The following is a 26,361-nucleotide window of genomic DNA, read 5'->3' as shown; positions in this document are numbered from 1 at the left end:
AGCAGTAGTTACTCGTCTATCCTGTTTATTTCAGACCTTTTTCTTTATCTTTCTTTCCTAACAAGCCCTGCTTTTATCTCATCTGCCTCTCCTGCTCTTGTTCCACTTCACCCTGTAGTCTATTAAGCCCCGCTATTAATTTATGTGTGCGTGCTCGTATGTGTGTCTGCATGTGTGCCTGTCAGAGACAGTTCATTTGAATTTCCCTTCAATCACTTTCTATTACCCAGGTGATAAATCAGCAGGGCTGACAAGCACCCCCGCCCATCCGTGCTGCCCTGGGTCCAAACGCCCACCCCAGTACCAAGCAGTTTACACTGAGATGTGGACGGAGAAAAATGAGACTGATATTATAGATTTTTTTTTCTTTACTTAAAAGGATTTCTATCTTGGGCTCCAGTTTGGCTCAGATGCCCTGTGGCTGAAATGCAGCGGCCCGGGTTTGAATCTGCCCCTTGACCCTTTGTGTCTTCCCCTCTTTCCTGTCTACTCTTTACTGCTGCACTAAACACAAAAATGAAGAATGCATCTCAGGTCATTTCAGCTAGTTCGTCTCATCATTGACCGCAGAATGTTTTCCCCACACAACAAATAATAAATCAAGAGAAAACAAGTAGTCGGGAAACTAGAAATAACGCTAAATTCATCGCTTTATAGCATGAGCTTATTAAAGTATCCTGTAGGAAATTTCACAGTGCAGTTAGAGATTGAATTTGATGGCTCCAGAGTGTAGTGGTTCACACATTTAACTGAAAAGTAAAAGATACACTTTTTGTTTCTAGGAGGAGACACAAATCTCTGTGGGGTTGTAACAGAAAGGGCGTCTGGACGCAGTTAAAAGTAGCTTTCAGGTGAAGATTGGATTTAGATGCACAAAGCCACAACATTTTTTTATTAACACTGAAACTATTTAAGTGTGATCAGACGCATCAACCATGCTGCTCAAATTTGAAAAAAAAAAAAAAACCCCAGCAGACTTTGCGTCATTGTGTAATCACTACACTAAACGTTTTTTTTTAAATCATGCATACAAGAAGTATAACAGTAAACAACTGCAAAACTTAGATAAATTAATTAAGTATAAAATATGTAAAAACTTCCTCTCATGTGGCCTACAGCGGCCCCGTGACTCATAAGGAGCTGTTTGGAAATGAGTATCCTCCCCTTGCTGCCACGCTCAGTTTGAGCACAGATAAATTCCTTCCCCACAATCCCTGTCTCAGTCTGTGGGCCACTCAGGGAATTGTATTTGTTTATAGTCAAGCAATTTTCCATCAGGAGCACTCAAGCCAATGTGACGAATGGGAGAGAGAGAGTAGGAGATGGAGAAATCACGAGCTATTTTGGAAGTGGTGAAAATAGGAAATACTATTATGCAAATGGTACAGAAGGGCCGGTCTGTGTGTGTATTTGTGTGCTTGTTTGTGTTTATGCGTGTGTCTCTGGCTGGGTTGGGCACATCTGTCCCATTTCTGACTCAGCAGACCAAGCTGCTGCGTGGAAGAGACACAGTGATAGAACGAGTGAGATTAAAACTTAGTGCAGCTGCTTTTAAAGAGTTAAAGTGTTATGATAAAGGACTGCTATCTGCTAACCCTTTAGAGGACAGAGTTAACGAAACAAGAAAGGAGAAAATGCATCGAAGCAGACAGCAATAATCAACCAATGAGAAATTGTGTATGTTATACCCTAAAAAACATGCTGCATTTATATAAAATGAAAACAAAACGCTGAAAACAGTGAGTGCCGTCCATGATGTGTAACTTTAGTGGAGTAATGAAGTGAAATTTGATCCTGGGAGTCCACTTTGGGTGACAGATCCAAGAATGTGAAGACTTAGGATTCAAAGCAATGTAAAGTTTGTGAGTTAGTTAACTTCAAATCCTTTAACTCATTGGTCACAGAAGAAAAACTAAAAATGACCAAGTTCTCAGTATTACCATATATTGGTGGGATGCTGCTGCTGCTGAGTGCCCTGCTCTACATTCTTTTCTCTATCCCACTAATTTATCAATCGATTAACATTTCCCTCCATCTCAGCCCCATTTCCTGTCTCCTCCTTATTCCTTATTATTTCTTTATAGCGACCCTTTATATCTGCCAGGTCCCCCTCCTGCCACCTTTACTTGCTTCCTCCCATCTTGCCCCGAACAACCCCTCCCCATCAGCATCGCCAACCCCAAACCCCAACCCCTCCATGGCCCGGCAGCTGCGTCCCTCCTCTTTGATGAGGGCTGATGGCGCTGTATGAGCGGTGGAATTGACAACATTTACGGGGGCGAATGAGAATGATCCATCTTCCTTAGCGGGCCTGTCACCCCACTGGCCAAACTTCATCATGGCCAATTACCACGGCAGACCCCTTCTTCTCTGGTGCTGCTGCTGCCTGGCCCCCATCTACACACGGATACATGGACACATTAGACACCATTATAATAAGACAGAGAGCGGCCAAGAGAAAGGGGGGGAGGGCGGCTGAGCAGTGATAGCTCATATGATTGGATGAAGAAACTACAGGTGTGATGTGTGTGATGTGTTTGATGTGCGAGAGAAAAGAGAGCTTAAAAGTGTGTCTGAAGTCCAAAGAGAGAGAGAGAGAGAGTGAGGGAGGATGTGTGTAGTGTACTGCGTAAGCTCTTATTTGGCAGGTCACAGTCCAGTGGTTGTGTTGTGTGTTGACGAGCACAGGGGTGTTTAAGAGGTCAGTGAGCACAAACACACGCCTACACTTACACCTCCACACACACAGATGCAGACGCATTAAAAGGGTCAGTGCAAAACTCTCACCTCATCACCTAAAGGAAATTCTGATTGGTGTCATTAGTGTACACACACACACACACACACACACACACACACACACACACACACACACACACACACACACACACAGGTCAGTAGTAACTGAATGGGAGGAAAAGCTACAGAAGGAATTTCATGCGATAAAGTGCAATATTTCATTTGCTCAGTTTTATTTACTCGTACAGTGGGAACAGTTTGAGGTTCAGTGTGTTGGTCTAGTGTGCTTCAAAATGCAGTCAGGAGGAGAATTTAATGACCAACTTACTAAGCTTTTTTTAAGCCACCCCTCAATAATCATACACTATATGCTTATATTTAATTGCCGAACTCCGGATGAATATGTGTCTCTTTTCCAATACTGTGAGTAGGGTTGTTTAGTACATACACAAATTAATTGAAGCTGACTGAGAGCAGTTTAGTTAGCTCAGTCATTATGGCTTTCCGGTTAAAAACGCTGCTGCAGAAACATTCATGTGACATGAACTCTTACCTAAAAAAAGAGCTAAAGCTTACCTCGCAGTAGTCAATTAACACAACAGACAGATTTAATGAGCAAACGACTGAATGTACTACTCCACACAGTCTTAATTGTGGCCACAGAGTAACGAATGGTGTTTGCCTGTATGCTTTGCTTGCATTTGCTTGTTGCTGTAATACAAGGTTTATTTATATGATCACTTGTCTCAAAGTCACCAAGGAATGGACTTAAATATTTTATTGTAAGCCCCACATTTTTATTTCTAGTGCACCTCTTTTCTGCACTGACTTACTTATGATGTTACTTCCTTTTCTGCGTTTTAAGGAACAGATGAGCTTAAACTCCCTGATGCTGAGAGCCAACCTTTTTTTTTTAAAGTGTCAATTTCTGCACAGCCTTCGTTATTATTATTATTATTATCATTATTATTATTATTAATATTATTATTGCACACACGGCAATGTGCGTATCTCTGACTTCAGAGGTCAATACATGACTTTAACCTTTACCTACCTGCCCAACACTACAAAAAAGACATATATTCACCTTAAAATGTAATCATTTGCATGACGGGGATTTTGTCCCAATAAGAGGTAAGTCCCCAGTAAGTCACTGTGTACAGTGATTTAAGTCCCTGCATGATGAGTAATGTCTGGACCACACATAATTACACACACACTTGTCTAGTAGAGAAATGAGGATGGATGGGTCGTGACTCTGTGCTGGGGTCAAACACAGGTTAGCGGACAGTTTCCATTATCCACCCATCTCACTGCCTTTCAGCCAGGCTGGGTTATTAAAGACCTCTTTCAAAGTTGTGTCCGTATGATCCAAAGATCATAACCCATGTTGTGGACAGTGAGTTATTTGACATTTGTGTACTGTACGAGCATACTGTTGTATTTTCTGGGTTTCTTCTTTTGTGTGTCTTGCTAGTTAAGCTAATTTCCTTTCATGTGCTTGTGGGTTTTGTTTTGTTTTTTTGCAGTGTTTTTTTGTTTGGATCACATTATCACATGTTTCTTTATTTCTTTTCAGCCTTCCTTTTTTTAAACTTCAATATTATTTTGTTTCTAAAGAAACTGCACATTCAGACAGTGACATATTGTTTTGTCACTTCAGCCTTCTCTGAGTGCTTTTTAAGTTTTTGCAGCGTGTGTGTATGCTGGGTTAACACCACTGGGAGAACGTGTGTAGGTGTGCTGAGATGATCACAGTTCTTATTGTTGTTGGTATCTGGGGAGACAAGAGGCTTTGTGTTAGCCGTGGTCTATGTAATGCCAGCGCGTATGTGTGGATATATATACGGGTGTCTATGTATCCTGTGTGTGTGAGGGATGAAGAGAAAGAGCAAGCTGATCCTGTGGTTATAGACTGTTGGACTTGGTTGTACAGTAAATCCCTGTCTTTGTAAACAGATCAATAAACTCTCAGCTGTAGGTGTGTTTCTGTATGTGCGTGTGAGTCTGTGTGTGTCTGTGAGTTTGTGTTCATTCTAAAGCGCTTTTGCTCTCTGCTCTGAGGAAAGTGCAGCATGCTGAAAATGTAGCAGGATGTAACAAACACTGCATCCGCGTTAGATCTAACAACAAGCTAGCCTCATAACATGTACTTGTTGTTTTCGATTTTTGTTAATAAGTTTACCCTTTGTTTACTTCCTCCTTTCTTCCAGACGTCAGATTATTCAGCCATGGCTTCATTAGCAGGAGGACTGGATGAGATGAAGAACAGTTTGGCCAATCCGGGCACAGGGGCAGAGTTAGGAGCCAGCGTCTCTGGTCCACAGTCCTACTCACTAGTTCCAGGTAAAAGTTACACCTAGCTAATAATCTTAACTTCACCTCTGAGAGACATTTTGAAATGACTAAATAAAGGGTTTTCATATAAATGTTAATTTTCCATGAAGTTTTGTACTCAGTTATTTTTTCCAACCTCAGCTTCACTTGGTAATGACCCGTTTCCAATCAGTTTCTGTACACATTTCTTTTCTTCATGTTGCTCTTGCCTTTTAGAGGAATGATCTGTTGTGGATATTTAATGTATGAAAGAGACTAAAAAAGTAGTGCATGTGTACTATGAAGAGTGAGATTTTGAATTCTTTTATAATTACTACCCTCCTATTTGGTTACACGAAAAAAATGTGAATGTTTGTTGTTGTTTTTAAAGAGAGAATTAAAAGATTGCTTGGGTTTGTTTAGTTTTAGGATTAAAACTGCTAACCTATTGCTGCACAATCCCATAATTCACACATAAAAATTCCATAAAATATTTTAGTCAGAAGACAAAACTCTGGTGTTTTATACTTTAGAGTCAAGCTTTAGCTGGAGCTCTGACAGTCGTATTTAAACAACACACACACACACCCAGAGAGTAAAGTAAAGGCTTTTTAAGTCTACCTCAGCAGTGGCAGGAGCTCCAAAATTGTCAGGGCTTAAAGAGCTTAACGCTTTGGATCTCAAAGGAGGAAGGAAACTCAGAGGGAAGGAGGAAAAGAAAGGTGGAAGGATGGATGAAAAGTGAGAGCCTCATCTATTCCTCCTTTTCCATTTAGGGGCACTGGGAGAGGCAGTGGTTAATTAAGAGTAGACCAGGGAGCACTTGGACAAGGCTTTGACGCTCCCATCTGTAATGAGGGGAATCATAGAGCTGGGAATTTGGGATATCTGGGAATGGGCTCGTTTTTGCCGCCTGAAACCACTGAGGAATATTACCTGCTCGTGTTGGAAGAGAGAAAGAGCGAGACACGGAGAGCATGAGCAAAAGAGAGCAAGATCAAAATTTCCATTTCTGCTTATGCATGCAAACACACACATTCTGTTACACACACACACACCTTCTGAATATTATGCATACATTTCCTTGCCTGTTTTTTCCCTGAGAATAGAGCTCCCTTAAGGGGATCAGACGTCTGTGTGTTTGACGCAATGTTATTGCATCCTTGAAGTGGTGATACACTGGACACATGCTGTAGAGCAACGCTCACACTCTCATCCCTCAATTCTAAGGTCTTTCCAAATCTGTAGGGCATTTTATTTTATCCTGAACTTCACCCAGTCTACTATAGCACAAAAACACACAAAGGGACACACACTGTGCCCGCTTGATCCCTCCAGGTTTGACATGTGTTGCTTTGATGGCTGGCTGAAATGGGAGAGTTAGATAGGCAGACAGTATGAGAGTAAGAGAGGCAGAGGATGTGTGTTCATCTGTAGCTGCAAGTGAGCGTGGAGGAGACTTGTACTTGTTCGTTGACCTCTGCAGGAAAGCTGTGGAGAACAGATACATCAATACAACTGGCAAACATATGCACAAATACGCTGTGTGCACTTTCGTGTACATACACACTCATGCATACACACCTCAGAGGATCTGGTCCTGTCTGCCCCCTCTAAGTTGGGCTGTAGAGAGTCCATCTCTCCTCTCTCTCAGCCTCTCCTCCCTCTCCTCCTTGCCCTGTGCACTGACCCTGAGCGGATGAGTAGCCCGTCTGCACTAATGCCTCGCTGTCGCGTCAAACACAGAGAAAAACTTTACTACACGAGACAGGAGAGAGGAGGCGGGGAGGGACAGATAGAGGCTGGAGTGGGGAAGCAATATGTGAGGGAGAAACACAAGTAGAGAGGGAGGTGCAGAAGGAAATAGGAAGTAAAGAGGACAGAAAAATGAAAGGATTTAAGATGTTCATTTTTTGCTGATAAGGACCATAAATGCTGTTTTTCTTTTATTGCTCCATTTGTCCACTTTCCCTAGCATGGGAACATGTACAGTTGGGATTTTTTATCTATGTATACATGCTGAAATGTAATTGGAGGCCACATTATCCATAGACATGACAATGTTTGCCAGCCATTCAACTTCCTTGATCTCAGACCTTTTATTTATGAAACTAGATATTTTAAATAGTGTTGAGTGAAATGGCTCAACAAATATTTGATGGGTTGCAATAAAATCCATCCATCCATCCATCCATCCATCCATCCATCCATCCATCCATCCATCCATCCATCCATCCATCCATCCATCCATCCATCCTCAAGTTTTCATTGACTACCCACAGCTTTGCTTTTCGCTCGACTCTCTTCTCCACAACATCCTGTTATAGGCTCTGCATCACTGCAGACATTAGACTAATGCATCTGCCAGTCTCCTGCTCCGCTTTTTCTAAGATACTCAAACTAAAACAAGTGTGCTGCTTTTACTGGCTGAATTTTGTTTGACCAGAGCAGGACCTTTTACAATTAATGATTTGTCCACTTACGTAACATTGGCTTAGCCATTAGAATTTGCCTGTTTGTGTGTGGACTGCTGTTCTGCAGTTTCATATTCTTTATTGGTCTTTTAAAATGATCCTTTATTAAGCTAATGCTCACAATAGTTGCTAGCTTGATTAGGGTTAGGGGTTATTCAGTGTGATATTAAATAGGATAAACAACAACTTACTAAACAAACAAAAAAACACACACAAAAAACAACACAAAACTGACCAGATGTGTATTTGTGTAACTCATAAAGAAGCAAGGCATAGATCTGACTGAAAAACCACACTGCAGGTCTACATTGTTTTGAATTGTTAATTCAAGAGTAGCAAATCCCTAAAGCACATCCTGCTTATTGGTTATTGTACTCTGAATAGATCATAATTTATTTCATCATGCTGTATCGAAAAATACTATTAAAAATTGAAGCTTGTGAGGAAAACATTTAAAAAAGTAATAAATAAACTGAACGATGGGATGTTTTTCTTCTACACACTTCTACACAATCAGACCTGAGGAGTTGCCCTCTGCTGGTCATTATCGGTACTGCTAGTTTAAAGCATTTCAGCATTGGCTACACTTCATGCCAATCTCCTGTGTCCATCTTTACTGTACAGTCTATGTTCTTGAGTCTTTATTCAATGTATGAACCATAAATTTCAAACAAATATAATGTACAGGCAGTTTATAAAATACTAAATAAAATATAAATAAAATAGTAGATTGTGACATTATAAATCCAGGTTGCCATACCGGATGACTGAATTAAGCTTTTAATACTTTCTTTAAAATACTTTTGAGTGCAGGATGGTTACTTATACGGGAGATGGAGAAAACTAATACTGTGATATTGTTTTTACTCAACAATTTCTTCTTTAGGTGTCACCACAGCCATTCATCTGTCCCCATCTCACCCTGTCCCTAGCTTCCACCTGTGCCACACCAACCCTCTGCATGTCAACCACCTTGCCTCATCTTCCTCTTTTCCTTCTGCCTGGCAGCTCCTTTTTCAACATCCTTTTTCTAATATATCAACTAACCCTCCCGGTCATATGTCCAAACCATTTCACTCACTGTCTCATGAAAACAAATATTTATCTACTACAGCTGTTGACCTTCTAGCACATATCCCTCCTCTCTTATTCTCGTACCTGTTTGCTCTTTTTTGCTTTTTGCTATTTCTGTTCTTCTTGTTTTTTATATTCTGTATTTTCCTCTCCCACCTTGTTCCCCTTTCCTCCTCCTCCTCCTCCTTCTCACTTAGTTAGTGGTGGTTAAGTGGAAGGGAAGTGAATGGGATTGATGGTGTTAGCATCCGAGCTGTTTATGATGATGATAAATATGTGTGTGCAGGGGGCAGGAGGAGGGTGTTGATGCATGTGTGTGTGGTTGAGTGTGTGTATATGATGATGATGAATGGAGGGCACCCTCTCCACGCACTTCCAGTGTCTACTGCGCGCAAACATAGAGAAATGATTTGGGTCGACACACTGTCATGTAGTCTAATGCAGTTATATATCCTATCCACCAAGTGACAGACAAAGCAAGGAAGGGGAGATTCAGGTAACGAGAGACAGGGGAAGTTGATAAATTAATAGATGCCAGGAGATGGAAAACAAGACTGGAGGAAACAAAAGGAAAAAAGGATGCCCTGCTCCTGCAGGATTTAGTAAAATAAAAACACTGCTTACCCTTTTCATTAAGTGATATTAATTGAAATCACTCATCACTGTGAGAAAGATTTTGCAGTTTGGTTTTAATCAATTTTCCTTTAAATCTCAATTTATATATATATATATATATATATATATATATATATATATATATATATATATATATATATATATATATATATATATAAACCAAACACCCAGCACGCCCCTGCGGGCGGTTTATCCTTCAAGCTCGGGTCCTCTACCAGAGGCCTGGGAGCTTGAGGGTCCTGCGCAGTATCTTAGCTGTTCCCAGGACTGCGCTCTTCTGGACAGAGATCTCCGATGTTTTTCCCGGGATCTGCTGGAGCCACTCGCCTAGCTTGGGAGTCACCGCACCTAGTGCTCCGATTACCACGGGGACCACCGTTACCTTCACCCTCCACATCCTCTCGAGCTCTTCTCTGAGCCCTTGGTATTTCTCCAGCTTCTCGTGTTCCTTCTTCCTGATATTGCTGTCATTCAGAACCGCTACATCGATCACTACGGCCCTCTTCTTCTGTTTGTCTACCACCACTATGTCCGGTTGGTTAGCCACCACCATTTTGTCCGTCTGTATCTGGAAGTCCCACAGGATCTTAGCTCGGTCATTCTCCACCACCCTTGGGGGCATCTCCCATTTTGACCTCAGGACTTCCAGGTTATACTCGGCACAGATGTTCCTGTACACTATGCCGGCCACTTGGTTATGGCGTTCCATGTATGCCTTGCCTGCTAGCATCTTGCACCCTGCTGTTATGTGCTGGATTGTCTCTGGGGCATCTTTACACAGCCTGCACCTGGGGTCTTGCCTGGTGTGATAGACCCCAGCCTCTATGGATCTTGTACTCAGAGCTTGTTCTTGTGCTGCCATGATTAGTGCCTCTGTGCTGTCTTTCAGTCCAGCTTTGTCCAGCCTCTGGTAGGATTTCTGGATATCAGCCACCTCCTCTATCTGCCGGTGGTACATACCGTGCAGGGGCCTGTCCTTCCATGATGGTTCCTCGTCTCCCTCCTCTTTCTTGGGTTTCTGCTGCCTGAGGTATTCACTGAGCACTCGGTCAGTTGGGGCCATCTTCCCAATGTATTCTTGGATGTTCCTTGTCTCATCCTGGACTGTGGTGCTGACACTCACCAGTCCCCGGCCTCCTTCCTTCCGCTTAGCGTACAGCCTCAGGGTGCTGGACTTGGGGTGAAACCCTCCATGCATGGTAAGGAGCTTTCTTGTCTTTATGTCAGTGGCTTCTATCTCCTCCTTTGGCCAGCCTATTACCCCAGCAGGGTACCTGATCACGGGCAGGGCGTACGTGTTGATGGCCCGGATCTTGTTCTTACCATTCAGCTGACTCCTCAGGACTTGCCTGACCCTCTGCAGGTACTTGGTGGTTGCAGCTTTTCTAGCGGCCTCTTCATGGTTCCCATTCGCCTGCGGGATCCCCAAGTACTTGTAACTGTCCTATATATATATATATATATATATATATATATATATATATATATATATATATATGTATATGTGTGTGTGATGAGTGGTCCGATTACCACGGGTGGTCCCCGTGGTAATCGGAGCACTAGGTGCGGTGACTCCCAAGCTAGGCGAGTGGCTCCAGCAGATCCCGGGAATAACATCGGAGATCTCTGTCCAGAAGAGCGCAGTCCTGGGAACAGCTAAGATACTGCGCAGGACCCTCAAGCTCCCAGGCCTCTGGTAGAGGACCCGAGCTTGAAGGATAAACCGCCCGCAGGGGCGTGCTGGGTGTTATATATTAGGGGTGCAACGATACACAAAATTCACGGTTCGGTTCGGTTCGGTTCGATACTTTGGTGTCACGGTTCGATATTTTTTCGATACAAAAAAAATGTTCATGCCTTTTTAATTTGTCATTTATTAAAATTATAAATATATATTTTAACTCAAAAGTACAGTTTTTGAATTTAACCCTAACCCTTGTGCGTGTTTTTTATTTTGACAGCGAATGCGCACCTGCGGACCACTTATGTGCAGCCCTGGTTATTTAGCTCGTCATATTGCAGCCACAGAAATTCTTTTGTCCATGAAACCATAAAGCTGCACTTTCTTTTTGCCTTATACTCTGATTTGTCATAACTTCTCCGTTTTGTGGTAAGCTTTTCTTTGGCTGTCACTTCTTCACCCTGACCTGTCTTATTTGGCTCAGCAGAACTGAAATATATATCTGTCTGTGAAGGTTCTCAGTCATCCAGGTCATCGTAGTCAAATATAAATCCTGCTGCTTTTACACACGTACTCACATAAGCTCAGCGATTCTCTGCGCGATCAACCTCTCACATGTTTAAGCTGCGGGAGATTTCACTTGTCATGTTTGCATAGTAAGCTAACAATTAATAAGACGATGTCAGAGGAATTGGTGCGCAAATTATCATCACTCACAGATCAGTGCTGTCGCTCTCTATACACAGTTCGCGCGATTGCAAAGTGAAAGCAAAAAAACAAGCGCAAATTCAAACGCGATTTCAATATGTCACATATTGACAGTGGCTCACCGATGCCAATGACATAATTACCCAGCTACATTTCCGAAAGAATGCAAAAGCATTGACATATATTTTTTCTTCCTACGATAGGCCGACGGGCAGGGCAGAGATAGATTTTGGTACCCTGACTGAAAAAATCGCTAGCCCCGGGACGTCGGGCTAGCGATATTGCAAGCCCTGTATCTGATTGAGGAATCACTCATCTTTGGAAAAGAGAGTTTATTACAGAGAAATGTCTCTTTCCAAAATAAAAGCTATACTATCCGCTTCTTCTGGGCTATATTCTCAGCAGCATATTAAACAGCTGTCTAAATGACTCGGCTAAAGTTAGTAGCATGCTTGCTTGTTTTTTTTCTGCTTCCACTTGTCTTTGCACTAGGATGATGTCGGTGTAAATGTGCAGTCATATTCGTTGTGTTCCCACTAGTGCTTTCAGGTTAATCTCGTTGAAATGACCTTAACGCCACAACACGGCAAATCTCCGTTAACTAGCTACCCCCGATCGCCCGTGCATGGGGCTAGACGGCCAACACGTTAACGAGCTAACTGCGCTAACACACTAGCTCCCACCCATGTAATTGAGCATTGCATGGCACATCCAACATACTGTTTTACTTTAGTCCATGACTCGCTTACCTTCAGGGTCATACGTCACATGAAAACCAAAATAATTCCAAACGCCAGATCTGAATGAGGGTGGGGGAGGTCCATGTTGTAAGGAGAGCTTAACTTCTGTCTCGCTAGCTTGCCCTGCACTCTTCCTTCTGACGATGCTGTCTGTGTTGAGCACTCAGTGAATCTGCGTTCGACTACTCCGCCTAGGCTGCACTGTTGACCCTAGGCGGAGTAGTCGAACGCAGATTCACTGAGTGCTCAACACAGACAGCATCGTCAGAAGGAAAGTTGATAAAATAAATTACAAATGTTGTATTGTATTGTTGTGTTGTATTGTTCGATACATATGCGTACCGAACCGAAAGCACTGTATCGAACGGTTCAATATCGATACGAATATCGTTGCACCCCTAATATATATATATATATATATATAAGTGCCAATCATGATCCAGATGTTTTTTGCTGCATCCGTGGAAGCTTCACTACATCCAAACTGCAGCAAAAAAATAACAGTTTTTTGTAAAAAAGAAAGAAAGAAAGAAAGAAAGAAAGAAAGAAAGAAAGAAAGAAAGAAAGAAAGAAAGAAAGAAAGAAAGAAAGAAAGAAGGAAAGAAAAGGGTATGTTTTGCTTACTTTGGTATCAGCACTGGCTTAGTTGATGAGAGAAAGGAGTCTGATGATGTTTTGCCTGCAACAATGTAGTGATGAAGACTTTGAAGATCTCTTATAGTGTCTCAGTTGTCCCCCGGTTATTCACTTAGTCAGAGTTAAATGACTTAGTACCAGATTCGGATCTGACAAAGGAAGCAGATGAGATGCTTGAGTCTAGACTCAGTGAGAAAAGCTTCCTGGCTCCAGGAACCGGACTTTCCTCTTATAGGCATTGTGAGAAGGCTCTTATTCCATTCTTTCTAATGGATGATGACTTCGTTTATTCTGGTGATGCTGAAGATCTTTTGGGTGCAGTGGGTTGTGAGCACGATCCAGGTTGCTCCAGAGCCAGCCTTTTGTCCTACTGCACAAAAGCAGTAACTTTGCATCCATGTCAATTGTTTATTCTGTCCAGTTAAAAGAAACCTATAAAAATATGTGAATTGTGTTAAAGAAGCTGAATTTTAATGAGTAAAAAAGGGCCCTATGCGAAAAATGGATTCACATTTTGTGAGAAAATTAAATGTGATGATAATTTTATTGCCATTTTCAACTCAGCATCAGTGAATTATGTAATATTAATTATTTTCTGGAAAACAGTAGAAAGGTTATTTTTTGACACAGGGCAGTGTAATAGCACTTATAGTAGGAAGACACTGATGACAACAAATGTGTGTGTGTGTTTGATTACAGGTCGAGATCTAGCCAGCACCACTCTGCCAGGCTACCCTCCTCATGTCCCTCCTACTGGACAGGGCAGCTACTCCACCCCCTCCCTCACTGGAATGGTACCTGGTGAGTACACACACACACACACACACACACACACACACACACACACACACACACACACACACACACACACACACACACAGTCATGTTTCCATCACCTTACACTGATGTGTGGAGACTTACCTTCTCTAAGCATGCAAGTATGCAACACTGCCTCAAACCTAACCCTAAAAGCAGGTCATACTGAAATGAATATATTTACAACTTACTTACTTTTTCTTCCCACAGTGGAGACTTGTCACCACAAAATGAGTAATGGCAAATGCACACTTGCTAAAGCTGTTTTACTTTTAATGTACATAGCTGTGTCATCTCTCGCCACACATGATGTCAACCCATCTCTACGTACATATCCTCTAAGTTCCTGCTGGATGTTTGTCAGAGCGTGTGTGTTTTCAGAGGCTGTACTTAGCTTCACCACTTCCTCTTTCTTGTCTGTCTACACTGTGGGTGACAGTGCTCCCAGGGGGTGGTGCGTGTGTCTGTTTGTGTGCATATATTTGTGTGTTTGCGCTTCTCTTTAGCGTGTGTGTCTGTGCGTGTGTGTGTATCATTAGAAACCAGCCACAGTAGCACAGCTGTCCCTCCTCAACATTAGTAATTTGTTTTTAATGAGAATCACCAGTGACCCACGACTAATTCATTCATTCCCTTCCACTCCGCCTTCTACGATGCTTTTGTGTTTCAATCCTAAGCCGCTATTCTTGTTCTCTCGCTCGCTCTCTCTCAGACTTGCAGTGGTGGTCGTGGTCAGTGTGAAATACACTGCAGAAAAATAAAGGGAGAGACACAAACGGGAGGGAAGCAAAGTCAAAAAACAATGCTGTTTACAAGTTGTATTCCCAATCATTCAGTCTGTGACAAACACACACACATATAGGCTGACACGCAGAAACACACACTCTCAGTGGACATGTAGGAACAACACGTCTAAAGATGGGTAACCCTGTCACCCTGTCCCCCTGCGCTCACCCCGTCCTGTCCTCAGGTTTGACAGCATATTTGTGTGTGTGCGTGTTTTTGGTTTGCTGGATGTTTATGCGTGTGCTGTGTTTGTTTGTGTGTATGTGTGTTTGTGTGTGCGCGCGACCTTGACACTGAGCTACACCAGGGAGACCCCTGAGCCTTCTTTCCCCTCCTCTCTCCCCTCCGCTCCTCGTCTCCTAAACAACCTGACACATTGCCGTCACTACGGTGATGACAAGGGAGAGGATGTTCGCACCCACGGATGCCATGGAGACAACATCCCGACCCCACCTGACAGACGCAGCTAAACGCACACATAAATGCACACACTAGCACAAAGAAAACTTGTTTTGTGTATATATATATATACACACACACACACACACAAACAGTGCAGGCATTTGAATTTTTCTCAGTGCATTTTTAAAGCTGCACGAATCCATGAGCTGACTGGAATGAGTCGAGGAGATAATCTACAAACTTTGCTTCTCCAGCTCCGGCACGTTTTATCTCAGCACTTCTCAGGCAAATTATCCTCCTTTTTGTTCGCTCTGTCTAATATCATACCTTCATTAAGCAAGCAACTCTCTTCTGCTGTTCGCCTTCTCCCTCTCTGTCTCTCTGTCTTTCTCTCTGCAGCAGGGGGGCTGACACTCAGAGGGGGTGTTGGAGAGCAGTGAGGCAGAACCGACAGAACGAGAAGGAGAGAGGAGGAACGGGTGGTGGTTGGAGGGAGGGGGCATCAGGGTCTGTGACTGTCAGCTATGGGAGAGGGATCCCCTGGGAGGAGTGAAGGTTCAGGAGAAAAGAAAGAGCAAAAGAGTGAAAAAAGAGAGCAAGTCAACAGAGATATGTGGAGGAAAAAAAGAGGAGAAGAAATGGAGGAGAATGTTGTTTTGATGTGAAGGGTGACGGGCGGGCTGCAGTCAGGCGGGCCAGAGGACGAGAGAGAAAAATAAAGAGGAAGGGGTGATGGGAAAAGCAGGAGGGGAAGGCAAAAGGAAGAGTAGACCCCAGACAGTAAGTATTAAATGAGGGAGAAAAGCTACACTATCATCCACTGTATGGCAGGACCACTACATTCGCACCGAGCTCTCCTGTTCTGTCCCTGTCACCTAGTCTGTAAAATATTCTGTTGAACACAAGAAGCCGGTTAAAGCTTCAGAGAGCAAAGTATTTCCACAAGCATGTGTTCCTGCCAAACGAGATAAGAATAATATCCTGAATATTATCTAAAACTGTGCTAGTCCTCACCTAAACCAAACCAAGATGGGATTGTCCTCCCTGTCCTTTAATGTTTTTAACCATGTCTTGTGTCTCTGTTTTCTGTTCTCCTACAGGGGGAGATTTTTCCGGAAGTCCATATTCCCATCCGCAGTATTCAACGTACAATGAATCATGGAGATTTCCTAACCCCAGCCTATTAGGTTGGTGTATCCCATATTGTTTATTGTAGCGTATTCTGTGGAGTTTCATCACATTCCACCTTACATCCCACTTCCACCCTCTCTAATACTGTTCTATTTATCTTTTTCATGGCATTACATTTCATTCTTTGTAGTAATGTAGCAGACAGTCTGCAGAGGGTTTTTTGTTTTTAATGACAGGCAATTTTGGCGTGAATGGATCTGAAGAACAGATATAGCAAGAGAGGAATGAACTGAATTAACTGTTTGTTTTTTTTTAAATATATATAGGTGTCATGGAGGAAAGTGACTCTGACCACCTATTGTTTTAAGTTTCAGTCACCTTTAGATTAAAAATTAATCTAAAGAAATGATGTTAGTAATATAATATATTAGAATCTTAGCTGTTTGCTTGCCCAAGCAACAAACAGTTACAGCTTATTTAGTCCCAAAGAGTCACCAGTGTTGATCTGAGGGACTCTAATAAGCAGCAAGCATTACCTACCCCCCCCCCCCCCCCCCCCAAATGTTTTTAGATATCTTGGCAGCATCCATTTCCTTTAACTTCCAAAACCATTGATGTGTGTTTCTGAAAGACATCCCAACGCTGTCTTTACATCTCCGCATTAGTGTTTAAGAGGAGGCATTAACCCTGAGCTAAAACAGTCGGTGTCAAAGTCATTGTCTAAGCAGCCATTTCAGGGTCATGATTAAAGGTGAAACGGTCAGAAGGTGATGGTTTAAAAGGTCAATAGGTGAGAGAGGTCACGCTGTGATGACCTTTAGCATACCCCCACCCTTTCCTCTCCTCACCTCTCCTTTTGCCTCCTTCCCTCCATCCCTCTGTCCCCAGTGTTTCAGCAGGATTATGGGTCTCTCCTGGGGACGGAAATCGGCTGCTCCTCCAGTCTCTTCACCAGCCAGGCAGGACAGATGCAAGGTAGGTGGAGAAAGACAAAAGAAGCAGATGAAGAGAGTACAACAGAAATAAGTGCATTGTGTTTGTGAGCACGCAGGTGCTGTATATGCACGGGGGGATGCCACGATGAGGAAAGCTGACAGTAGAGCATGCAAAAAGGGAAAAAATGCAGAGAGACTGTAACGGAAGTTTATGATAACGGATGAGTGGACACATAATATGAGGACAAGATGCACATTAGGAGACACTGAAAGGCTTAAGATTGAAGGCAGGGGAAGGGAGAGCCTTGGATACAAAAGAAAGGATAAGGAACGGATGAGGAAAATGGTGAGACATGAAAGAAAGGGGAGTTTTTCAAGAAGAGGCAAAAGGGGAGAAGAGGGCGTCTGAAACCTTGAGTGAGACTAAATAGTTTGTCAGGTCGGCTTAATGCCTCACTTCCCCAAAGAGGCTCCTGAGATTACCTGGACTGTGGACAGACATAACCTGTCAACACACAGCTAGGCTGATTGATGGAAGGAACGGAGACAGGTGTGGATGTGTGTGTGCAGGTGACTGCTTTTTTCTGTGTGTATTGAGGTGTGTAAGTGTGGGTTTCTGCGTGTCTTTGGGGTTACAGTATTGAATTGACCTCTCCCTTGGGGAGAGAATAGACTCAGGGGATCAGCAGTAGTAGAGCTGTACTCAGTGTGTCAGCTTAGACTGTCACTACGATTGTGTGTGCGTGTGCGTGTGTGTGTGTGTGTGTGTGTGTGTGTGTGTGTGTATGTGTGTGAGAGAGAGAGAGAGAGAGAGAGAGAGAGAGAGAGAGAGAGAGAAAGACTGAAAGAGTCAGGGAGTTAATTTTATTGGTTGTACATGAAAGAGAGACTATTTTTTCTGTCATTAGCTCCATCAGCTCATGTCATCTCATCCCTGCCTTTCACTGCTCACATTCAAAGTAAAATATAATCTGAACAGAAAATTGAAGCTGCTCGTTTCACATTTACACCATATTTAAGTAGGCTGTAAATTGTTCAGGGAGAATTCAGATTTATTACAGCCGTCTTGCTGTTTTTTGTCATTTTAAACATCAGTTCTAGCTGTAATAAAAAAAAATTATTCTGACCAAGTTAATTGCTGCGATCTGTCAGTGTGATGACATTGCGACAGAAGTCCACGGGGAAGCGAAATGAGCAAAAGAACAAGACAATCGTATTAACAAATCTCCAGATTAGTCAAACTTATTTGAAAGAGAAAGTACTTTTCCTGCCCACAGAGGAATAATTGCCTACGTTCTTGCTTAGTTCACTTTCAGTTTTACCTGGTTTACAGCTGCTAATCAGGATTTGTCAGATATACTGAAGGGATCAAATGAAAGCAGTTTCTTCAATATTCGTTTTTTGTGTGAAATGATTCAAAAGCTTTAAATACTAAAAATCCTTAAATATCACAAAACGTCTTTCATTACACATTTAATAAACTTCTTTTATTATACATTTAGCCTGTTATCACAGTGGAATAAGTGACCGCCTGGTAACCTCTAAGCAGTTAGCGAGTAATTTCTGACAGTTGCTAGGATAAATCGGTTGCAAAGAGGGCGTGGCACCACTAGCAGGTCACTAGCAGATTACTGTGGTCAACTGTAGCTTGAATGGGAAATACAAACACTTGATAACTAACCATGAAGCGATCATGCTTGATGGTTAGTTAGGCCTTAATAGTAGAGATAAAAAAAAACCTTTTATTGGACTCCATCAAACACAGCTCTTAGATAAATCCCATCGCTGTTCTGTTTCTGCCTGTAAATTGCTCAGCACACACCATTTTAAAATAATGTATTTTCTCTGCTTTCAGCTCTTACATGGCAGAAATGACAGGTTTTAATAATCTAATTATGTAGACAAGAAAAAAGCCCAAGGTTAAAGAACCTGGATTCACATCACGTTTTCATATTTTTTTCAGTTAAGTGACTTAAAAAAGTTGTGTGTTTGCTTTTTTCCCCCTCCAGGATCGCCATATTATTACAGTGCAACATCACGAGGGGCAGGCCCTGCTGCCACCGCTACAGCCTCCACCTACGACCGCCACTGACACCCTCGTGTAGACACAGGAAGTCGCAGGGTGAGGAGGAGAAGGAGATGAGGGAGGGATGGATAGCATCGGAACCGCTCAGTACAAACTCGCCTACGCTTGGACTTCAAAGAGGAGAAGAATTCAAATCTTTGACATCGGTGAAGTTTGCATTTTCTTTGAGTGACACTTAAACCAACGAATACACTCCTGAGCTGCAGCACAATACTGTTTGGGTATACAATACTGTGAGGACACAGGTATGTCAAGGTCAATAACCGATTATGTAAACAAGTAGATTTTGGAAATTTGGACCCTCCCACACTATCAAGCCTTCGTATTCCTATCTAGTTTTTAACCAGTCATAAACCAAAAGTCAGCGGACTGTGTGTAGCATTAAAACTATCTGTATTGTGACCTTCTGGGTTTTCCAGTTGGGAATATTTTTGATGAAATTATTTAAGCTGATCAGAGAAAAATCAACTTTTTCAAACAGTAGGCTATTTTTATGACCGCACATTAATCAATCAATTTTCTATGCCATGCTACAGTGAAGTAAAGACAATCCAATCATCCTAACTTTGACTGACCAAAATCACCCATATCGTTACCATTCTATTCGTTCTGCCACAGATTCAACACATTTTCCTCTGGAACCCTCAGAAATGTTCATCAAATGAGATAACATTATTTCAAAGGGAGCGTTCAGGGTCACGCATGTTCGCCCTGTCCCGTTTGTTACTGTTATAGTGGTCAAGCTTTCCAGTTCTGCAGAGTATACATGCTCTGAATTTCTAGTCATTTTTAAAGCGGCGGATTGCTTACGACAAACACAACTATCACACAACTGTCAACTATCCAATCCTTTTGTGTTACCAGTGCACTATGCAGTATGTAAGCTAGTGAGCATTTTTGCATCTCACCTCATTTCTTCATTCTTTACTTTTAGGATTGGAAAAAGTTTAGAAGATAAGACTCCTTAAATGCTGTGTGTGATTTCTACTGCTGCACCATGCACACGGGTTCAGCGTGTAGAAAAATCCAAAACTTGGCACGCCTAAAGATAGTTAATAAACCATGACTGGATGTTTGCTGTTCAGGGGTGGGGTTTTAGTAGTTGAAGTCAAGCATGATCCAATTTTCTGGTAAGAAAACTGTGTCCTCACATAGTGGATGTATTAAGAGGAGCTGGATACTGGATGTCAACGCCTACAGATAAATTCATAACAGAACGATTACGGGCCAACCTATCAGAGGTAGAAACATTAGTAGTTCTACAGATGACTCTTTTGTATTTTTCAAGAAATGGGGGGGAAAAACGTTTTTTGAGGTGTGGGTATTTTTGCCTGCAATACTGAATTTGACCACTAGAAAAATTGGAAGGACGTGCTGAATGACATCGCTGCATCCAAAAGCCTCATTTATAACATGAAGTTACATTCGTAAAATCTTAATTTGTAAGTCTGAACTGTCCATGAGTTTCCTGCTAATCAGAATCAGATTCACTGGCAAATTTGGATTCTCTTTTATTTTCTCTTAATCTACTTAAGAGAGCTTGTCCTCAAAAAAGTTTTCTTTTCTGTTTTGGTCCTCGGTTATTTCTGTTTAAACCCACAATTCTGCTGAAATTACAGGTGCCGTCAATTTAGGTTGGTTTCAGATCTATAAACAATGGTCGTCACATAATTAAACACAAGTAATTAACCAATCTTTGAACATAATAAAAATGTATAAATGAGGCCCCAGCTCTTTTAATACATCCATGCCTTACATTCACACTTGCATTTGAGTTGGTTTGAAAGCCACTGACCAAGACATAGAGAGACTTTTCAGGAAAGCACAGCCTAAAATCTGAGCCCACTACTGTAAAACAAACAGTACTCATCTTCACATCGGACCAAAATCGGTTCCATCAGGTTGTGTTACAGTACAGGACGGTGGTATCCTACCTCCCCAGACAAGATTTAGTCCTGATCAAGAGCTATTTATAATGGAGGAGACACAGAGTAATATATTAAGAAGCTTTTCTGTGCTGCACTCCGTGATGAGAGTGAATGCCTGTAATGATTTATAATAGTGTCACGCTGTTGTGCTAGAATAGTGACGATGACGACGGCGATGACGCAGTGAAATATGAATTCTGAAAAAACTTTCAATATAAGAAGTCTTTGTTTATAAGTGTGATCAGATTGCGATTTTCCTGTTTATAGTTTGTTGCCTGGTATCAGTTGACAAAGGTGCCACTTAATAAGTTTTTTGTGTTTTTATTTTGCTTCCTAAGTGTCCAAACGAAGGCTGGTGCTAGACTGGATCAGACCCAATGTGAGGAGTATCCCTCCTGTTGCTGATCCAGTCGAGCATCAGCCAAAGACCAACAGGAAGCAGTGGCACCCTCTCTTTCTATCTCTGTCTTTAAACTCCCCAAAGATGGGCCCCCCTAGTGGATCGGCTGACTTCTTACAAAAGCACAAAGAGACTCAATCATCTTCTTAAGGTGACATTCTACTTTTTCAGCTTCCTTTCAGAACCATTAAGTACTTCTTCTGCTTTTCCCCGTTTTGAGTATGTGTCAAAACATGTGCTTGTTTAAAATCCTGAAATTGTTTCTATAAAAGTACTGCTTTCGTGAAAAAAAGTAAACCTGATTATTATTTTTTTTCGTTTGTTTGTCTGCCACATCAGTTCTGCGCTGTGACAATGCATGACACCAGGGTTGAGGCCTTACCCATCTCGTACAGACAGACAGACAAGGACAGATTTGCCCCTCAGCACAGATCTGAAATCAGTGTGTTTTCCCTTCCCAAATGTCTGAGGGGCCGATATATTGGTCTTGTGAGAGGGCAATATCTTCCTTAGCCTGTACCTTTTTCAGTTTCAATTCTGTCCTCACCAGACTTGTACAGTAATCAGCGAAAGAGAAGTCACAATGTCAATAGCGATTTCAGTTATTCACACTGAAGATTTTAGTGTCGAAGCTTTCTTCTATTATAAAAAGACTTAAGGTGTGCGGTGTTGTTTTTGGCCATCATCTGCGAGTGTTTGGATTCCTTTTTTGTTTTGGGTATATGTGGCTGAGTGTAGCGCTTCATTGCTACTGTGTAGTGTCTACTAGCAAACAGATTGAAGGCACCAAATCTGCAGTGTGAGGCATAATATATAGCTCTATAAACATACAATAACTATAAACCCTGAACAAAGCTGTTAGTTTCTCAATATTTGTTGTTTCTGGGATTTTTTGAAATAGTAATAGAGTGGATCCTTTCACGTTTGTAGACCTTAAAAGTTGTGAATACACAACTCTAAAGAAAGATTCTTATGACGGCTCACCTGCTGTGTTGCCAGCGTGCGCCTCAGCGGGAGCCTTTCCTTATTTCTGTCTTTTTCTCTTGATCCTTCTGAGGCATTATTGAACCTGAACCACACCAGCTGAAAACAAGGACAGTGCCTTTAGTTTTATATGTCAACATCCCCCTGACCTACTATGAGTCACTAAAACTAGATTCAGTTTCCTCCCTGCAACGCATTTAACAGAAGTCTTATTATTTACCCGGGCAAACACAGGGTTTGAAGATTTTACAAAGCCTTTTACAAATAAATAAAGGTGATTAAAGTACCAATAACTCACAGTGATTCTTACAATGCAACAACAGTGTCATCGCGGCTCTGACAGCTGATCTAACAGCACCCACATTAGTCAATAAATCTCCCCGAATGTGGATTTTTCAGTCATAAAACCCGGAGGAAAAAAAGATGTTGTTAAGCAGCTACAGCAACGAAAAGCAGAAAATAGTCCTGGTTGTATTAAAGTCAGTGATTGATTCCTCACTCATCAGCTGTAGTGACAGTGCCAGAGCCATAGATTCCTATCCAAGCGACTCAGCTGAGACTAAACTTCTGGTGACACCAAGACAGATGTCTTTTTTTGTTGAGTTGTCTTTTGTGTGGCAGTACAGTAGGTCATGTCATGGAAGATTGTTTCCACCACTGAATTTATTTTATTTATATTTTCCCCCATCTGTAGCTCTAAATTCTATGATATTATTTCAAAATTCTTAGTTATCTTTAGATAATAATCCCAAATTTTGACATAGCACAACATTTTTCATTTTTGATAAAGCTCCTAAGATGATCACGTTGTTAGTGGGTGGTAGTGTCTGTGTGGGAACATTGACCATAAAGAAATGGGTCAGCAAAGTCACAGGACACAACTCCAGTTCTACAAGTATATGCAGAACCTGCTAATGGGCTAAAAACCTGCTTACAGAGCCAGTCACCCAGGCCTAGACAAGTTAGTGACATCCTGGCAACCACCCATCGTTAGGGGAAAATGAGTATCACCCCAATGAGTTGTGAGTGGTTGCAAAAGGTTGCTGAGAAATCAGCTGCTGAAGCCTCAGTCACATAGGTCTGGAGACTGGTGACACTGGTAACCACTGGTAACTACGAAAAAATTGTGTTCCCTGACCAGTTTGCAAGTGGTTGCAGGAGGATGCTTGCTATCAAAAGGTGAAGGCAAATGGTCTCCATTTCGTTTTGGATCACACTTTTACAAGTTTCACTACTGCTTGATGAGTGTTTGCAGTAAGACAGCATCTTCCATCAAAACAACGGCAACCGTTAAACTGCCATCAACCAAACCAATCTCAAGGAGGTTTTTTTGGTTGCAGCGGGACAGTGAGATATTTTTTCCAACTTTAGGGTCATTAAAAGATATCCGAACATCAACCAAGTGCATAATATTTGCATATTTCTGAAATGGGTGACTGAAAAGTTCAATTTCTGGGAGATATCCACAACATAGATCACGGTTAAACTATGTTTATATATATATATATATATATATATAGAAGTAAAAGCCAAGAACATGACAGAAATATATCAAGTTTATTCATTAATAAAATGAATTTCTTTTTTCCAACCCCAGTATTTAAAAGAAACACACAATTTCATATCTTAGTGAGGACATCTCATTGACATAATCTAGCTGCTTACCCTAACCATCAAAAATGAATGCCTAACCCTCAGCCTAAGCCTAACCATAACCTAATTGTAACCCTGACACTAAAACCATATTTTGAGCCTCAAAAACTCCTAGGGACAGGCATTTTGTCACCATAAGTGCACTGCTGGTCCCCACAAGTATAGTAGCATGCCAATTTTCTGTCCTCACAAAGATGTCTAAACATGTTCACACACACGCATACAATAAGAAATAATTGATTGAAGTCATTCTCCTTCAGGAGGTAAATCCAGTTGTCCGCTTGCATCAACTTGCTAAATCAAACAAGTCAAACTCAGTGGTTGTCATTCGGTGTAGACCAGAGTCCAGTGACATATTAACAGGACTGTTGGTTAACTATGCATCTCATAGGGACACAGCTTGCTTTGCCATTGCTTTGACCTGACTGGTTCACATTGGGAGAGACTGGATTCTCACTGGCCGGCAGCTGTTTGGATTGGCAGCTATGACATTGACTGCAGTGATGAAGGGGGGGGGACTAGTCACCGTGGGTGGTACTATAGAAAGCGTGGCAGGCAGAGGCTACACACACACACACACACATAAATATAAGTACAGACATACTCTTGCTCCCTCCTTTTGTCCTTTGCAAAGTGGTGGTAGCCCCTCCTCTTATGCCCCCATGTTCCCCAGGGGAGGCCAAACCTGCTGTGCCATCAGAAGCTCATCCCATCCCTTTTCACCCCCCCCCCCCCCCCCCCCCCCGCCCCATCCCTCCTCAGCCCTAATCTCATCATATCTCATGCACTTGTCTCCCCATCTCGCCTCTCCTCCCCACTGCCACACCACCAGGATTAGGAATATTAAAGGTATTCTCTTGATTTCAGGGCTGTGACCTTCCTCAGAAGTCCTCCCCTTTTCTTCAGACAGCCCTATTAATCCTTTTTCCTTCTTACTTCTCTCACTTTTTCCCACTGACTCCTCAGACGTGATGCTCGCTGTCCTGTCAGATATTCTGCATAGGAATCAAGCTGGGTGTTTTTCGTGCCAAAGCGAGGTCATTTCAATGGCAATATTGCTGCCGGCGTCTTTATTTGGACAAGAACACTCTGTGAGATCTCGCATCTCCTGTTTCCTATTTCCTCTCCGTGTGGCTGTAGAGCATTTTGAAACACAAAGAAACACCAGTTTCAGATCAAACAAATACATTTCATTTGCAGCACTTCCACAGTTTACTGTCCATGAAAATAAATTGCATCCTGAATTTTGATCCCAGCTCCAAGTCAAATAAGAACCTGAAATAAATGCAAATGAGTTTTTTTCTCCTTTATTATGATTTCTTGCCGAGTGCGCACTGCCTGACTGTATCTCAATATGAATCCATGAAGAAGGCTACTGCCTTCCCAAAACCTGAGGGGAATTCAGCATCACATCTTGACAGCAATTAGTGGCACAATCTGTTTCATGCTTGCTGATATAACTAGGCTCTGGACAGATCTCATACTGAAGTGTTACAATGTTCTGTACATCTTAATATTATTCAACTGTGGAAGAGGAGTAATACACACGACTCAGCCTACAAAAATCAACTGTGCTTTTTAAGCAGATGTTTCAATCAAAAAAAAAGAAAAAAAGAAAAAAAGAATAGATACATAATTTTTCACCTTACTGTGGCCTTTCGTGTAACAATCTGGAGTTTTTTTTGTGTCCATGACTTCCTATCTGGGGTTTTGAAGAGATATTTATATCTGTGACATTTTGGTCCAAATAAAATAAAATAAAATATGAATTTAAATAAAATGAACAAACAAAAGACAAAAAGGCAAAAATTTAATTCGGGTCCAACGATTCAGTGTGTTCTATTCTTCAACATTAAAATGGGACAAAAAAGATAACATATCTGTAACATTCACCAAAGCCTGTGATGCCTGTTTTAAAGGACAAACTCTTGTACAAAAACCATATGAAATAGAAGAAAAAGAGTTACAAACACAAAAACGAAGACGAGAAATGCCTTCAAATATTCTAGAGGGGAGGATTAAAAAAAAAAAAAGTAAAAAGAAATGCTTCTTTAAGAAAACCTGTATGTTTTTTATTCAATTTTCTAGTAGTTGCAAACAAAACTTGGTGTTTTTTCTCTTTGTGTGTTGTGTGTTGTCTTAATATTTGAATGTATTTTACTGCAGTGCGAATTTGCCAAAGATATCATATCACTTGATTTTTCTTCTTTTTATCTTTTCTTCACTTTTTGTTTGT

General features: G+C 41.8%; 1 protein-coding gene across 4 annotated transcripts in view; it reads left to right on the top strand.

Moving 5' to 3' along the window:
* pax5 (paired box 5) overlaps nucleotides 1-24,077 on the top strand; it is a 57,014-nt gene extending 32,937 nt beyond the window's left edge. For all 4 annotated transcript variants that reach the window (XM_026170918.1, XM_026170916.1, XM_026170919.1 and 1 more), the window contains exons 7-11: nucleotides 4,953-5,085; nucleotides 13,704-13,805; nucleotides 16,109-16,195; nucleotides 17,028-17,114; nucleotides 19,084-24,077. In XM_026170918.1, the coding sequence (XP_026026703.1) occupies nucleotides 4,953-5,085; nucleotides 13,704-13,805; nucleotides 16,109-16,195; nucleotides 17,028-17,114; nucleotides 19,084-19,166 (492 nt within the window). In that variant the 3' untranslated portion in view covers nucleotides 19,167-24,077. The remainder of the gene's footprint in view (nucleotides 1-4,952; nucleotides 5,086-13,703; nucleotides 13,806-16,108; nucleotides 16,196-17,027; nucleotides 17,115-19,083) is intronic.
* The last annotated feature ends 2,284 nt before the right edge of the window (nucleotides 24,078-26,361 follow it).

This window comes from Astatotilapia calliptera, chromosome 6, assembly GCF_900246225.1.
Source record: "Astatotilapia calliptera chromosome 6, fAstCal1.2, whole genome shotgun sequence".
Taxonomy (NCBI): Eukaryota; Metazoa; Chordata; class Actinopteri; order Cichliformes; family Cichlidae; genus Astatotilapia; species Astatotilapia calliptera.
This window is presented reverse-complemented; position numbering and strand designations above follow the sequence as displayed.